Source organism: Trachemys scripta, chromosome 1 (genome assembly GCF_013100865.1).
Source record: "Trachemys scripta elegans isolate TJP31775 chromosome 1, CAS_Tse_1.0, whole genome shotgun sequence".
Classification (NCBI taxonomy): Eukaryota; Metazoa; Chordata; order Testudines; family Emydidae; genus Trachemys; species Trachemys scripta.
In genome coordinates, this window is record NC_048298.1 from 51,579,252 (window position 1) to 51,595,505 (window position 16,254).

At 41.6% G+C, this 16,254-nt stretch overlaps 1 protein-coding gene across 1 annotated transcript in view; it reads left to right on the forward strand.

The window, feature by feature from the left end:
* The window catches only part of NRCAM (neuronal cell adhesion molecule), a gene marked incomplete in the record, with an annotated part of 187,587 nt that overhangs the window by 60,024 nt on the left and 111,309 nt on the right, over positions 1–16,254 (forward strand). The window contains 3 exon segments of the mRNA XM_034769450.1: positions 488–588; positions 4,657–4,854; positions 13,734–13,751. Of these exon segments, the coding sequence (XP_034625341.1) occupies positions 4,764–4,854; positions 13,734–13,751 (109 nt within the window).

The following is a 16,254-nucleotide window of genomic DNA, read 5'->3' on the forward strand; positions in this document are numbered from 1 at the left end:
GAGGCTGCGGGGAACGGGGGGCAGTAGGGGAGGGGCCAGAGGCTAGCCTCCCCGGCCGAAATCTCAAGTGCCGGGAAGGAAGTTTGCCCACCTCTGCTCTAGAATGATGTTAGCAGATGGGGCTGTATGTGTGATGTTATGTGCATATTTGTACATCAAAACTGTATTGGCCAGCCAGCAATGTATGGCACACACCAGACGTTCTCCTAAAGAGATGGCACAGCAGCTGCATTTCCTGGGAGATCAGGGGTGCATTGTGCCTATTCAGCACAGGACTACATTGGAGGTGGTGTGTGGCTGCTCCACCCCAATAGCATCTATGGGAGGCATTGAGTTTCTTTGGTTCGACGGGGTCTTGTTCCATTGAACATTGAGGTGTCCTCCAGATTTTACCTCCCAGTTTACCCCTTCCTTATATGTGCTAATCCTCCCAGCCCCCACCCCTCTTTTCAAAGGGATTATTTGCTTTCTTCTTTTCTTTTCCCAGGTGAAGCAACCCAGACACCTGAAGCCTTGTGAGCAGGTGGCTAGCTGGGAACCATCACTGTGTGCTGTGCCAATACCCAGTGCTCTGCTCCTGAGTCATTGGTGCGTCCAGATCCCTTACTCTAGTCCTGTTCTCCAAATTTAAGTATGTCTTACTTTAAAAGGAACAGCCATTTCCCCCCCCAATTTTAAAGATTATTCTTTTTTTCTAAGCATACTTTAAAAAAAACTTTCAGGCTCTAAAATTGTATTTTGCTAGCTTGCGTATGTCTCCCTTAACCCATGTTTAACATGGAGTTTGAGCTCACTCACAACTAACACGTCAGCAAGAAATACAGGAAATGCCACCATAAAGTAGTTTTAGTGGTATATATAAAATCTTTTGTATAATCTGAAAATCTATTGAATGGCTCCTGAAGCAGCTGTTCCTGCCAAATTTTACTATGAAAGATTGTTTTCATGTGTTTTCTTGTGAAAAATCTAGGTTGGAGACACTGGTTTATGAGATATTTGATAAAAAGGTTAAGGGAAAAGGCAATTTGTTGTACAAAAACTGGAGATCTGAAATTGAACCATTTATACTGATCTGTATAAGGGCACGTCTTATTTTGTAGTGGCTGACATTATGACATAATATAACAACATTCAGTAGCTGTTGTATTCATATAATATTAGTTAAATTTAAAATTAGTTAAATATAAAATTAGTTAAATACGTTCTATCATAAACCATTTGGGCATTTTCTCTTTATAAAATACGACACTTAATAACATAAAGAGTGCAAATTCAGCATTAACTTTCCCAATGCCGCTTAATCCCCATAGTATACCAGAGTATGTCAGCATTCTATATTGTATTAAATCATTGCAGTAATAAAGATAGAAGACCTGAGGTATTTTTGCATGATGCCAATTTCACACTAGTTTTAATTGTATTTACAGTCTAGGGGCCTCATTCTCCACTGCCTGATGCCATGTGGAGTCATTTACATGTGTTCAATGTGAGTGCAATGTAGGTGTAAAATGCTATTGAATCAATGCACTAGTGTGTTACACTCACTTTGCTCAGGAATAAATACACCATAAAATGCCATGCAGTGAAGAATCAGGCGCTGGGCATTTCCCTGAAGGGAGAGTGATGTTAGCTAGGCTATCTGGGTGGAAGCTTTGTGGGGAGTGGAATCACTGAAGGCTAAAGCTCATCTGGGGTGTGGTCCCATAGCGCTGAGAGCTTTGTCTAAATCAGGGATTTCAAACTCAAATCACCACCACCCCTTCCATGAGGTCCTGCCCCACCTCTTCCCACCCCTTCTCCGCCTCCTCCCTGCCCCTATTCCAACCCCTTCCCCAAATCCCCACCCCTGCCCCACCTCTTCTCTGCCTCCTCCCCTGAGCATGTGGCTCCCCTCCCTCCTGGAAAGTGCTAAGCGCCGCCAAACAGCTGTTTGGCCACGGGAAGCACCTGGAGGTAGGCAGAGGAGCGGGGATGTGGCGCGCTGGGGGGAAAGGGGGTGGCGGGTGAGGGGAGCTTGGCAGCTGCAGAAAACAACTCCGGGGGGGCAGGGAGTTTGGCAGGCTGCGGAAATAATTCGGCTTGTGGGCCACGTGTTTGAGACCCCTGGTCTAAATCATGGATGTCAAAGTCATTGTGTGAGGAGGGCCAAATTCCACTGCTGGTTGTGGTTTGGGATATAAATTTCAGTTCACAACAGACTTCACACCGACGTCAAGGGGAAGCTAGAACAAAGATCAAGGGTAGAGTATGCAGGTCTGGATTAATGCACAGGCAAACTAAGCATATGCCTAGGGCCCAAATGCATTGGTGGGGTGGGGGCTGGTGCCCAACAAACAGCCATACACTCTGCTCACCATGCTGCGGGACCAGCTGTTCATCCTGCTGCTGCTTGGGGCGCTCACCTGCCCTGACAGCAGGGCGATCAGACCAAATTTGAGTGAGTGGCACTGTGATCAGTCATGATACGCAGTCCCCTGAACAACAGGAGCATGAACAAATGGTCCAACAGATCCATAGCGTGGCCAGCCCAACTGCGGAGAGTGTACTGAATGGTTGTTTATTGTTATTCATGAGACAGTAGGGGCCAAAAAGTGTATTTTACCTCTGGTGGGTTAATCTGGCCCTGAGAGTACAGCCCTGTGTAATAACTTAAAATGTAGTTATTTGTCATTTAATCAATTATCCTTGTGCAAGTAATAAAGCAATTATAATTATCATCTAATATTTTTATTGCAGTAACACTTGTGGGCCCTGATCCTGAAAGAGGCCTCCTTGTGCTAAGTGCTGTACAAATATTTAGGGATGTACTTTCCAGTTTCATCAGAAACCCTAATAGGATGTAAACAAAGAAAAGTATTTTCCTTATTTTCCACCACTGTGTAAAAAGTTCACTGCAGTCAGGAGTCCTTGTGAGCTGTTTTGCCCAAAAAGGCAAGTCCAAGAAATTCTCCCGGGAGGAGCTAGTTTTAGGCAGATGATGTTTTTACAGTTATACAAGATCCCGTATTCCATCTTATTTTATGTAATCTCAGCTAGTTGCTCTTTGTAAGGTAGTTGCTATCTTGCTACCTTTGCTCCAAACACATTTATCTAAAAAAACAAACATTTCCAAGAGATTTTCCTCTCTTTGAGGGTTAATGTTATTTTCTGTGTATATGTGATGCTTCCCAGGGTTGTGAGGCACCCTGCTACCACTTGCCCTTAGCATGAGGAAGTCTTGTCTGTGGGTCAGATCCCCAACAGCTCCAGCCTCTGGAAACACAAGCACTGACTTTCAGGACTATGTAGGCCCCACTCTCTCTTTACAGTTTAACGGCAGGCACATTCCAATTCCTGAGTCCTCAGAGCATCTCCCTGGAATGTCCAGGCCCTGATCCACTGGACACTTACAGAATTCATAGATCCTCTGTTCCTGTCAGGGCCAGGCCATGGACGGCCTGTGTACACCAGTCAGGAGATGAGTAGCAAAGTCAGAGTTGAGCTGGATCTGAATACCAGGGAGTCACAGTCAGGCACCAGGTTACAGACAGCAGGCAAGTAGCAGAGTTGGAGACAAATGAGGGTCAGCAGCTGGAGTCTAGTGTCCACAGAAAGGCACAGTCTGGAGCGGAAGCAAGAAGGTGGTCTGTCTCACTTCTCAGACAGCTCCCCATGATGGGTTCCTGGTTTATATACTAACTTGAGCCAATCAGTGGGCGGTGGTGGCCCACCACTCAGACCCTGCTGGATGATACTTCCGGCAGTGTCTAGCTTCACTTGGTCCTCCAGCAGAAACACAGGCTAAGCTTCCAATGGTGATGTGTAAGTGTCAGCTGCCCAGAACCACCATGGTCCCAGGTTCTAGTCCTCCAGGTTCCTATACCATCGCTCCCCGTTCTGGGCCCTCTTTGGGGTGATGCCACCCCAGGATTGTTGTGGTAAGTTTTCAAGAGTAGAATGCACATGGGTGCAAAACTAATTAGGGTCTGACCCTCTGTGAGGGTACTGCCCTGAGGCCATGTTGGATGCATCCGCTTCCGCTATAAATGGGCAAGTCAGGTCAGTGTGTGCCAGAATTGGGGCTATGGTGAAAGTGATCTTACCCTGGTCAAAAGCAAGCTGGGCTTCAGTTGACTAAATGAACTGAATGGCTTTATGAAGGAGGGAATTCAGGAGGGCTTTTTGTTCAGAAAAGTTGGTGATGAATTGCCTATAAAAATTCGTGAAGCCCGAGAAGCACCGAAGTTCTTGGCAAGTCTGGGATGCTGTCCAGTTGTGGATGGCTTTCGCCTTCAGCGGGTCCATCTGAATGCCCTCCAAGGAGATGATGTAACCTAAAAATTCAATGCTGGCCTCATCAAAGATGCACTTCCCTAGTTTGGCGTGCAAATCATGCTTCTGTAATCTCTCCAAGACAGACTGGACATAATGGCAGTGCTGCTCAGAGGTCTCAGAATACACCAGCATATCATATCCGTGACATAAACGTAGCCTTAATCATGAGCTAAGTCTTCCTTGCAGCTTTTAGGTCTGCTTTGATGAGTGGCTTAAATTTCTCTAAGGCCAAAAGATTGGGCAGTGTTCTTAGTCCTAAGTATAATATATGAACTAATTCTCTACTGATGAAACATCTCTGTAGTATTGTTACATCATTATTCTCTTATTCTTCCCTTCCAGCTTCCTTGGTTACATTTACATAATTATACCAACATCTAGTTTGGTAAGAAGAAAAGAAAGTTGGTCTTGTTTGGCTGAGTGGGAGTTAACTAATCCATCTTAAAATAATGATGACAAAAAAGAGCAGATCTGCAAGCAGAGCTTCCCTGATTCTCTTTCTGTGCCAGATGATTACTGCATTGGAAGTACCTCTTGATCGTAAGTATTAACTTGTGAAATAAGCGTGTTATAATGGAAGATAATGAGAACATCTAAAACCAAACACTGAGAATGTATTAGCAAATGATGGAGAATCTATGTATCAAAACACTTCAATCATTAAGTGTTTACTTTCAATTTATAATGTTTTAAAAGAACTGTACAAATAAAATGGCCTACATTATTAGCCTGATGATGGCTGATGGAAGATTTCCATAATTATGCCAAATTTCTAAAAGTATCTATTATAGGCTGGGCTGGTATTGTTAAGGTGGCCCAACACTTCCCATTATAAGACCCTGTCTTCAGTAGTTTAATACTTTGCTGAACTTTGACCATTTTGGCTGAAATTTTCCATTCCATGTTCAATGCCTGGTGTCTGCCTTAGGTTGGATTTTTTTGGAAAATTTCAACCTAAACAGTTCAGTCATTTTCAGGAACAGGCTAGAGAAAAATACATTGTTGCTCCCATGGATCATTCCAGGAAGGAGGTCCTGGCCCAGGACTGGCAAAGGTAATTAAGAGCCGTAGGCGGCATAGGGGGACAGCTTCCCCAGGGCCAATCCTCCCCTTCTCCCTGTTTGCAGGTGGGGGAGGTCAGGGTGCAACAAGGGAGGGCCTGGGGGCTCAGATCTCCTCCCTTTGGCCAAAGACAGAGAGGTGTGTAAATCCGGCAGGAGGAGGTCCTAGTTTCTTCAGGGAGCTGGGAGGGAGATGAGAGGGTAGTGGGGGAGAAAGAGCTGCAAGCAACCTCCTTAATTCCTACCTATTTTTTTTTAGAGTGGCATTTCCTAAATCTGGAATGCTTGACTTTGCGACCTTAATAATGTTCTTTTAACAAAGGGGTGTGTGTGTGTGTGTGTGTGTGTGTGTGTGTGTGTGTGTGTGTGTGTGTGTGTGTGTGTGTGTGTGTGTNTGTGTGTGTGTGTGTGTGTGTGTGTGTGTGTGTGTGTGTGTGTGTGTGTGTGTGTGTAAAATACTAAAAATAAACTACATAACAGTAAAAGTAAATTCAGTAAAGAGATCTAAGTGTTATGGTAGATATCTCAATGAAGATCTCTGCTCAATGTGCAGATGCAGTCAAAAGAGCAAACAAGATGGTACAATATATAAAGAATAGGATGGAGAATAATACGTAAAATATTATAATGCCATTGTAGAAATCAGTGGTGCAGCTTCATCCACAGTACTGTACTCACATGGGTATTTCAGAATTATAGAGGGTTCAGAAATAGGTAATGAAAATGGTTAGGGATATGAGAACCTTCTTACATGTTGAGATATAGAAAAGGCTGGGATTGTTTACCTTAGAAAGAAAACAAATAAGAAGGGGTATAATACAACTATATAAAATAATGAATGGTACAAAAAAAGAGATCTGGAGCTTCTGTTCTCCCTGTCTCCTAACATGCACAAGGAGATGTTCAATTAAATTAAAAAATGTCAAATTCAAAAGTGATAAAAGAAAATAGTGTTTTCTCCTGGGGCATTCTGTGCCAAAAAATTGAAAATTCTTCACGCAATATTTCAAAATTCTGCAAATTCTATTTGTCAAAACAACACTACATAATCACACCAGTGTCAGTTATTTTGGTAATTTATTTCAAAATACCTGTCACAAAGTATGTCTGTAACAATACAGGTTTCAGAGTAGCAGCCGTGTTAGTCTGTATCCGCAAAAAGAAGAACATCCGAAGAAGTGGGCTGTAGTCCACGAAAGCTTATGCTCTAGTAAATTTGTTAGTCTCTAAGGTGCCACAAGTACTCCTGTTCTTCTTGTAACAATACAGACACACACTAAAATTCCCCCAGGAGTAGAGAGTTAAAGAAACCCCTATGAAAACCCAGGTCCTGTTTCTCTGCCCCCTTTCCTCCCCCCCAGAGCCCAGCCATGGTACCCCTCCAGCCAATATACCCAAACCTCTCCCTTGCAGAGCCCAGTTGTGGGGCCCCCCCGGCCCAGATACTTCCTCCCAGAGCCCAGCCGCAGGGCCCACCCTTGCCCAGATACCCCCTTCGTCTCCCAGAGCCCAGACATCCACCCTCTCTCGCCCCCAGAGCCAAGCCGTGGCTCCCCCAGCCCAAATACCCACCCCAGAGCCCAGGGATCCAGAGGGCGAAACAGCCTGATGCTTGGTCCCAGGCTTGCATGGAGCTTCCTGCGTGCTGCCGTCTCCTTCCCTGAGGATGTGCTGATAACTGCAGCTGCCAGGAACCCTCTAGCTTCCTCCCCCTCCCCCCAGCAGTGTCTTCTATGTGTGAGCTGGGCTCTGTCTGGTCTAGTGGCCCACTGAAGCCCATTTCTGTGGGGGAAAGGAAATTCTGTATGCACAATAAGAACAGGAGTACTTGTGGCACCTTAGAGACTAACAGATTTATTAGAGCATAAGCTTTCGTGGACTACAGCCCACTTCTTCGGATGCATATAGAATGGAACATATATTGAGGAGATATATATCACACATACAGAGAGCATGAACAGGTGGGAGTTGTTTTACCAACTCTGAGAGGCCAATTAAGTAAGAGAAAAAAAACTTTTGAAGTGATAATCAAGCTAGCCAAGTACAGACAGGTTGATAAGAAGTGTGAGAATGAGATAGATTCAATGTTTGTAATGGCTCAGCCATTCCCAGTCCTTATTTAATCCTGAGTTGATTTTGTCTAGTTTGCATAGTTTATTCAAACTCTTAAGAACATAGGCTATTTTTAAAAATATGTAGGTACTTTAAAATCAGGCATTACAGTGTCTAAATATGGATTTAAGTAAGTGGCCTGATTTTCAGAAGAGCTGAACACCCACAAACAGAAGAAAATGTTTGGACACTGATCTACATTTTTACCAAACTTTCAAATCTATGAAAGTTCCAGTCCTTCAATGAAGCCCATGAGCCAGGTCTCATAATACCCCTATACTTCCAAGCCTGTCCTTGACAGAAAATACCATAGGTTACCTTTGGTCAGACTCAATGGACTCTTGAGCCTTTTCATCCCATGATGTTCAAGGGGAGATAGATTCAATGTTTGTAATGGCTCAGCCATTCCCAGTCCTTATTCAGTCCTTTGTTGATTGTGTCTAGTTTGCATATCAATTCTAGCTCAGCAGTCTCTCGTTGGAGTCTGTTTTTGAAGTTTTTCTGTTGTAATATAGCCACCCGCAGGTCTGTCACTGAATGGCCAGACAGGTTAAAGTGTTCTCCCACTGGTTTTTGAGTATTATGGTTCCTGATGTCAGATTTGTATCCATTAATTCTTTTGCGTAGAGACTGTCCGGTTTGGCCAATGTACATGGCAGAGGGGCATTGCTGGCACATGATGGCATATATCACATTGGTAGATGTGCAGGTGAACGAGCCCCTGATGGTATGGCTGATGTGATTAGGTCCTATGATGATGTCACTTGAATAGATATGTGGACAGAGTTGGCATCGGGGTTTGTTACAAGGATAGGTTCCTGGGTTAGTGGTTTTGTTCAGTGATGTGTGGTTGCTGGTGAGTATTTGCTTTAGGTTGGGGGGTTGTCTGTAAGCGAGGACAGGTCTGTCTCCCAAGATCTGTGAGAGTAAAGGATCATCTTTCAGGATAGGTTGTAGATCTCTGATGATGCGCTGGAGAGGTTTTAGTTGGGGGCTGAAGGTGACAGCTAGTGGTGTTCTGTTATTTTCTTTGTTGGGCCTGTCTTGTAGGAGGTGACTTCTGGGTACTCGTCTGGCTCTGTCAATCTGTTTTTTCACTTCAGCAGGTGGGTATTGTAGTTTTAAGAATGCTTGATAGAGATCTTGTAGGTGCTTGTCTCTATCCGAGGGATTGGAGCAAATGCGGTTATATCTTAGAGCTTGGCTGTAGACAATGGATCATGTGGTGTGTCCTGGATGGAAGCTGGAGGCATGTAGGTAAGTGTAACGGTCAGTAGGTTTCCGGTATAGGGTGGTATTTATGTGACCATCGCTTATTAGCACAGTAGTGTCCAGGAAATGGACCGCTTGTGTGGATTGATCTAGGCTGAGGTTGATGGTGGGATGGAAATTATTGAAATCATGGTGAAATTCCTCAAGGGCTTCTTTTCCATGGGTCCAGATGATGAAGATGTCATCAATGTAGCGCAAGTAGAGTAGGGGCGTTAGGGGACGAGAGCTAAGGAAGCGTTGTTCTAAGTCAGCCATAAAAATGTTGGCATATTGTGGGGCCATGCGGGTACCCATAGCAGTGCCGCTGACTTGAAGGTATATATTGTCCCCAAATGTGAAATAGTTGTGGGTGAGGACAAAATCACAAAGTTCAGCCACCAGGTTAGCTGTGACATTATCAGGGATACTGTTCCTGATAGCTTGTAGTCCATCTTTGTGTGGAATATTGGTGTAGAGGGCTTCTACGTCCATAGTGGCCAGGATGGTGTTTTCTGGAAGATCACCGATGGATTGTAGTTTCCTCAGGAAGTCAGTGGTGTCTCGAAGATAGCTGGGAGTGCTGGTAGCGTAGGGTCTGAGGAGAGAGTCTACATAACCAGACAAGCCTGATGTTAGGGTGCCAATGCCTGAGATGATGGGGCGTCCAGGATATCCAGGTTTATGGATCTTGGGTAGCAAATAGAATACCCCTGGTCGGGGTTCTAAGCATGTGTCTGCACAGATTTGTTCCTGTACTTTGTCAGGGAGTTTTTTTAGCAGATGGTGTAGTTTCTTTAGGTAATCCTCAGTGGGATCAGAGGGTAATGGCCTGTAGAATGTGGTATTAGAGAGCTGTCTAGCAGCTTCTTGGTCATATTCCAATTTATTCATGATGACGACAGCACCTCCTTTGTCAGCCTTTTTGATTATGATGTCAGGGTTGTTTCTGAGGCTGTAGATGGCGTTGTGTTCAGCATTGCTGAGGTTATGTGGCAAGTGATGTTGCTTTTCCACAATTTCAGCCTTTGCACGCTGACGGAAGCAATCTATGTAGAAATCCAGTCTGTTGTTTCGACCGTCCGGAGGAGTCCACGCAGAATCCATTTTTTTGTAGTGCTGATAGGGGGGATTCTGTGGGTGAGTATGCTGTTCAGAGGTCTGTTGGAAATATTCTTTGAGTCGGAGACGTCGAAAGTAGGATTCTAGGTCACCGCAGAACTGTATCATATTCATGGGTCTGGAGGGACAAAAGGAGAGGCCCCGAGATAGGACAGACTCTTCTGCTGGGCTAAGAGTATAGCTGGAAAGATTAACAATATTGCTGGGTGGGTTAAGGGAACTGCTGTTATGGCTGCTTGTGGCATGTAGCAGTTTAGATAGTTTAGTGTCCTTTTTCCTTTGTAGAGAGGCAAAGTTTGTCTTGTAAATGGCTTGTCTAGTTTTTGTAAAGTCTATCCATGAGGAAGTTTGTGTGGAAGGTTGGTTTCTTATGAGAGTATCCAGTTCTGAGAGCTCATTCTTAATCTTTCCCTGTTTGCTGTATAAGATGCTGATCAGGTGGTTTCGCAGTTTCTTTGAGAGTGTGTGACACAGTCTCTCAGCATAGTCTGTGTGATATGTAGATTGTAATGGATTTTTTACCTTTAGTCCTTTTGGTATGATGTCCATCTGCTTGCATTTGGAAAGGAAGATGATGTCTGTCTGTATCTGTACGAGTTTTTTCATGAGGTTGATGGATTTCCACTCCATACGGCTAAATGCAGTGCCTTGCATAATGACAGGTATCAGAGTAGCAGCCGTGTTAGTCTGTATCCGCAAAAAGAACAGGAGTACTTGTGGCACCTTAGAGACTAACAAATTTATTAGAGCATAAGCTTTTGTGGACTACAGCCCACTTCTTCGGATGCATATAGAATGGAACATATATTGAGGAGATATATATCACACATACAGAGAGCATGAACAGGTGGGAGTTGTCTTACCAACTCTGAGAGGCCAATTAAGTAAGAGAAAAAAAACTTTTGAAGTGATAATCAAGTTAGCCCAGTACAGACAGGTTGATAAGAAGTGTGAGAATACTTACAAGGGGAGATAGATTCAATGTTTGTAATGGCTCAGCCATTCCCAGTCCTTATTTAATCCTGAGTTGATTGTATCTAGTTTGCATAGTTTATTCAAACTCTTAAGAACATAGGCTATTTTAAAAAAAATGTAGGTACTTTAAAATCAGGCATTACAGGCAGTACCAAACTTTCAAATCTATGAAAGTTCCAGTCCTTCAATGAAGCCCATGAGCCAGGTCTCATAATACCCCTATACTTCCAAGCCTGTCCTTGACAGAAAATACCATAGGTTACCTTTGGTCAGACTCAATGGACTCTTGAGCCTTTTGGTAAAAATGTAGATCAGTGTCCAAACATTTTCTTCTGTTTGTGGGTGTTCAGCTCTTCTGAAAATCAGGCCACTTACTTAAATCCATATTTAGACACTGTAATGCCTGATTTTAAAGTACCTACATTTTTTAAAAAATAGCCTATGTTTTTAAGAGTTTGAATAAACTATGCAAACTAGACACAATCAACTCAGGATTAAATAAGGACTGGGAATGGCTGAGCCATTACAAACATTGAATCTATCTCCCCTTGTAACTTAACAAGATTTAAAAAGGAATTGGATCGTTATATGGATAAGAATAATATCCAGAAGTTGTTGGAGGTAACACAAATGACAATTTTGGAAGGGGTATGAAAACTCCGTGTTTCTGGGTTTACGACAATCTCTAATTATTACAGACTGGGATGAGACCTAATATGGGGGTGCAGATTACCCTACATCTATCTACTGTGGAGTTCTTACACCTTCATCTAAAACATCTGGTGCGGGCCATTGTTAGAGACAGGACATTGGACTAGATGGACCATCACTCTGGTCCAGTGCAGCAATTGCTATGTTCCTGTATTGAACACTTCCGTTGATTATAACCACATAGAACGAAGAAACCCAGTTTAAATCTAGTCATATTTAACGGAAAATTTAACAGATGTTAATTTTAAGACAGGGAAACTCAAACTTTGCTACACCAAGGGTTATATGGGCAATTTGCTGGGAGTCTGAGGTAGATTCCTAATTGGTGTAAAACAGCTCCCTTCATCTTCGAGCTAGTGGTGTAGCCTGCAGGGACTAAAAGGCAAGAAGGTAGTTCTGCAACTTTATTCAGGGCATTCAAGGCATCTGGCTGCACTTCCATTTTGAAGATCAGTATGGTCATGGGCCATGTTTCAGAATTCTGAGCCACAAGTTCCCCCTTAGGTGCTATGCCTGTCTTAATCCAATTGTCTGAAAGGACAATTCAGGACCATTGATAACAGGGATTAATATGTGAGCAAATTCACTGATGTCTCTAATCTGCATGGTTTCCTTTACCGCAGTGTTGTCTTTAATAAACAATTATCTACTGTAATGATCTTGGGGTTCATTAAGCAACAAACCAATGAATGAGAAAGGAATAAAATTTTTAATAAAACAAACTAGAGAGATTCTGTGGTGAACTGCTGTACACAGCTACATAATGTTCTCAGTGCCAGCTTCCAGCGTACATCTCTAAATTCTTATATTCATAATACTGTCCCTTATGAGGGAGCGTCTCTAAATTATAATCTTCCACAAACATATGTCAACATCCACTACTGTAAATGCTTGTTTTTCTTTAATAACAAGTACACCTAAATTGCAAGCATTTCGTGTTTTTCCCTACACGTTTCCCAAATATTTCTAACTAATGACCTTCATTTCTATAACAAAATCAATATATCTAAATGAGACTGGACTTGTAAATGCCCTTATAGCACTACATTACTAAACTGCCGTTCAGTAATTTTTAAAGCATGAGGTACAAATACCTGTGTTTTCTAAGTAGAATTTGTTTCCCTGGCTCTTTAATTTTACACAATAAAAAGAAAAGTAATTCAATCCCCTTCTTAGGTTTGAAATGTATATAGTTTATTTGAATGATTTTAATGTGCCCATCACAGTGGTATCTGGGCACATGAAAGACAGTAAAAGCAATGCTTTAGATTAGATTAACCTGCCTTCAATAGACAGCACAAATGGACCTCTTACGTATACCATGCCAGCTCTTAACAAGAAAGAAGTATGCCCTCCTACCTTGACCTCAGTAATTCTGTCTGAGTATATAATATAGAGGCAGAGATTTTTCAGCTGATACAGATAAATATCCATTAACGAAGAAAACAAAGAATCTGAACAAATGTCTGTAGCTAAATTATTGTTTTTATAAATAATGGTAAAAACAATCAGAAAATTCTTAATTATCTCAGTGTGACCAAGGGATGATCAACAGTGTAGATAATGAAAGGTAGTTTTAGTCTTTTCATTCTCTGAAATATTATTGAAGATGGGACCATATGCAAAGTAACTGGTATAAGGATGAGATCATATAGTATAGCATGTGACAGGGAAGATTAATTGTACTTTTCAGTTATTTTTCAAATTGAAATTAATTGCATGTCTGTGGAATAGAGTTAGATGCTTTTGTGTTTGTAAGAGTTATTTTAGCTTTAAGCATTTCCTTTGTATTTCCATATGGTCATATGGGTAGATTGATTTTGGCTGCAGCATGAGGGCAATGCACTCTATTAATTCTGATTTCCTGTCTCCTCAATACTTCCAAATCAATATTCTATGTCCTTTTTAGGTCAGTGCCACATACCATGGTTGCCATTAAAAAGTGAGCATTTTAGAGCAGTTTCCTATACAGTGGAATCTGAGCTACTGTAGTATTTCCTGACACAGTGGGAAATGTTTTTAGTATTTCAGATATTATGGTGTGGTAAAATGTTCTCTTTATAAATGACCACGTATATATCAGAGATACTTACCTTCCCTCTCTAAGATGCTAAGTTTCTTCTTACTAACAAATGATTCTCTTTAATCTTTGTTTGTCCATTCACCTGCTGATTCTGATGGGGGGAAAAGCAATACTTCTCAAAGAATGTAAGTTTCTGTCCACAAAAAAATAGATAGTGAAAAATAAAATGTGTGCTGCTTAAAATTAATACTTATTTTGTTGAGCATTAAGTGTAAAGTCCAAATAATGTGGATCTGGTATTTATTCACAGTTGTGTTTGCTGTGGCTAAATGTTTTGTGCACGCAGTGTTAAGAAAACGCTATTGTATACATGTCAGCTTGAAGGTATTTTTATAAAATAAAACATTCAAACACAATTTGATTTTACTTTACCTGAACAGTAAGCGTTTACAATTTTTTTTTTAAAAGCAATTTGCTATTGCTACTTTCAGGAGTAAAAACATTTGGTGAAACTGAATTCATTGAGAGGTGTGCATGCATAAGACAGGGACAATATGACCCACTCATTTTTTTATACCTCTGAAGGTGGAGAAATTTTTATTTCTTTTTAAACAGTGCATACAGCAAATAAACTAGGTCCAGTCTTCCTTCAGGATGCACTAACACGGACATTGTGCCCATCTTGAGTCCAGTGAGTTCAAATACAATGGGACTCCACATAGGTTTGAATGTTTTCAGGTCTTGATGCTGGATTGAGGTCTTATTGTGCATCAGATGCTATCAATATACTGTATTACAAAAGTGCTCAGATTGTACCCCTTTTCAGACAGCACTTTTGCCATCTGAGAACACTGGGTGTACTGGCCCTGAGAACTGTTCCTCAGAGGGAAAAGAACTAGCCTCTGACTGCTTCTCTACAGTAACATGTGAAGAGTCATCCTCCTGGGAAGAAAACCTCCCAATCACTTTCCTGTATGCAGTGAGGGAGGAAAGGAGATGCTAACCCTGAAGGACCTGTTCTGTTCTATATAGGATATTATACTATGCCATGTTACCATGGTATTTGAACATATCCACCTTGCATTTCCAGGAAATGGGGATGTTCAACTCCCACTACAGCGCACTGGGAAGTATATCCTGGAATGGTTGGCCCCTTGTGAAACCATTTCTCTTTCTCTTTTCAAGATACCAGTATGTATTAACTAGTCAAATAGAGAAATATGCTTTTGCAATGAGTTAATGAAAACTGTCCAAAATTTGTAAAAAAGATTGGCTCTCAGAATTTCAGTACCTTCCTGTTAGTGTGACAGTTAGGGCCCAGTACTGTGAGGCACTTGAACACCTCCTGTGAGATGCTGTGCACTCTCAACTTCCATTGTTAGGATCAGGATCCTTGTTACTAAGACTTCTTCTAATTTTGAGGTACTAACCAACTTCTAGCTGGAAAATCATGCGTAGTTGTTTTATGACTCCTTTGCAGCATGTTTAGCGCAATCTTAAGGTCCCAGTGCTACAATCCTTATACACACAAGTGTCCAAGGGAACTTTATGGTGAATATTTTTCTCAGTGAACATTTTTTTACCTCTGTAAGGGTTTCAGGATGATACCCTTACAGATCAGTTCAGATAATTCAGTGGTTAAGTGTATACTGGGGTGTACATGCTTACGTGCACAATAATTTACATTTGTTTTCAAAGGAATTTACTCTGGAAAAAAGCAGAATATGTGAGGAAGTCATAGGCCAAGGGATTTCATTGACTTTATTTATTTAAAGCTGAACATATTCAGGGATAGAACTCTGAACTACTGTAATGATACCCTGGAAGCCACTGTAGTGTAAAACAGATTGAGAGTGAGATATGCAGTAAGACATTGATTGTCATTGTCTGCAACTCCTTTTTTTGTCATGAAATTTTGCATTCCTTTCTGTGCAAAGAGAGGTGCAGTCAGTGGTAAATGATTGCAAATTACTTTACATAGATTGGCACCAACTCCTTCACCAGGGGAATGAGTTTCAAACCATGCCAATCATTCTTGAGCACTTGACTGACCCTGACATCTCTTGTTCATCCTTGGGCAATTCAGCAAAATGGATATTCCTTATTATTTTATGGAAAAGGTAGAAAATGCAAAATCCATTTTAGGTTTGTTCAGTACTAGGAGAATAAAATGAAAAAATTCTGCAAGTGCTATTTTTGATACAGAATTCCCAAATGTGTCAGTATCTGGATATACTTATTTTTCTAAACACTTAAGCTATAGTCAAACTTTCAGGTACAAATTTATGCAAAAATTCTTTTACTCCTGAAATGTAGTTTTCCTTAAATCATACCTCAAGTGTGAATTAGTCATATTACCACTGAAATTTAGTGCAAACTGGACTCCTACTTGGAGTGTTTGAAACACAACCAGTGTTTATAAACTGAAAACAATGTACATCACTTTTGATTGGTTTGTGTACACTGAAGAGAGCTCTTTTCAAGTGTAAATTGAGGCTCTTGTTTGTTTGTTTGTTTTGAAATATTTGTTGGCTTTAAGGATTCAGGTGTCCTTTGACTTCACAAATATTGAATGAGTATATCTGTAGTATATTAAACAAGGAACATCCATGAAACCTCTTGGGAAGGGTCTTCAGTTGTGGTAAATCAGTACAGCTTCATTGAAGTGAATAGAGCTAACCTGATTTA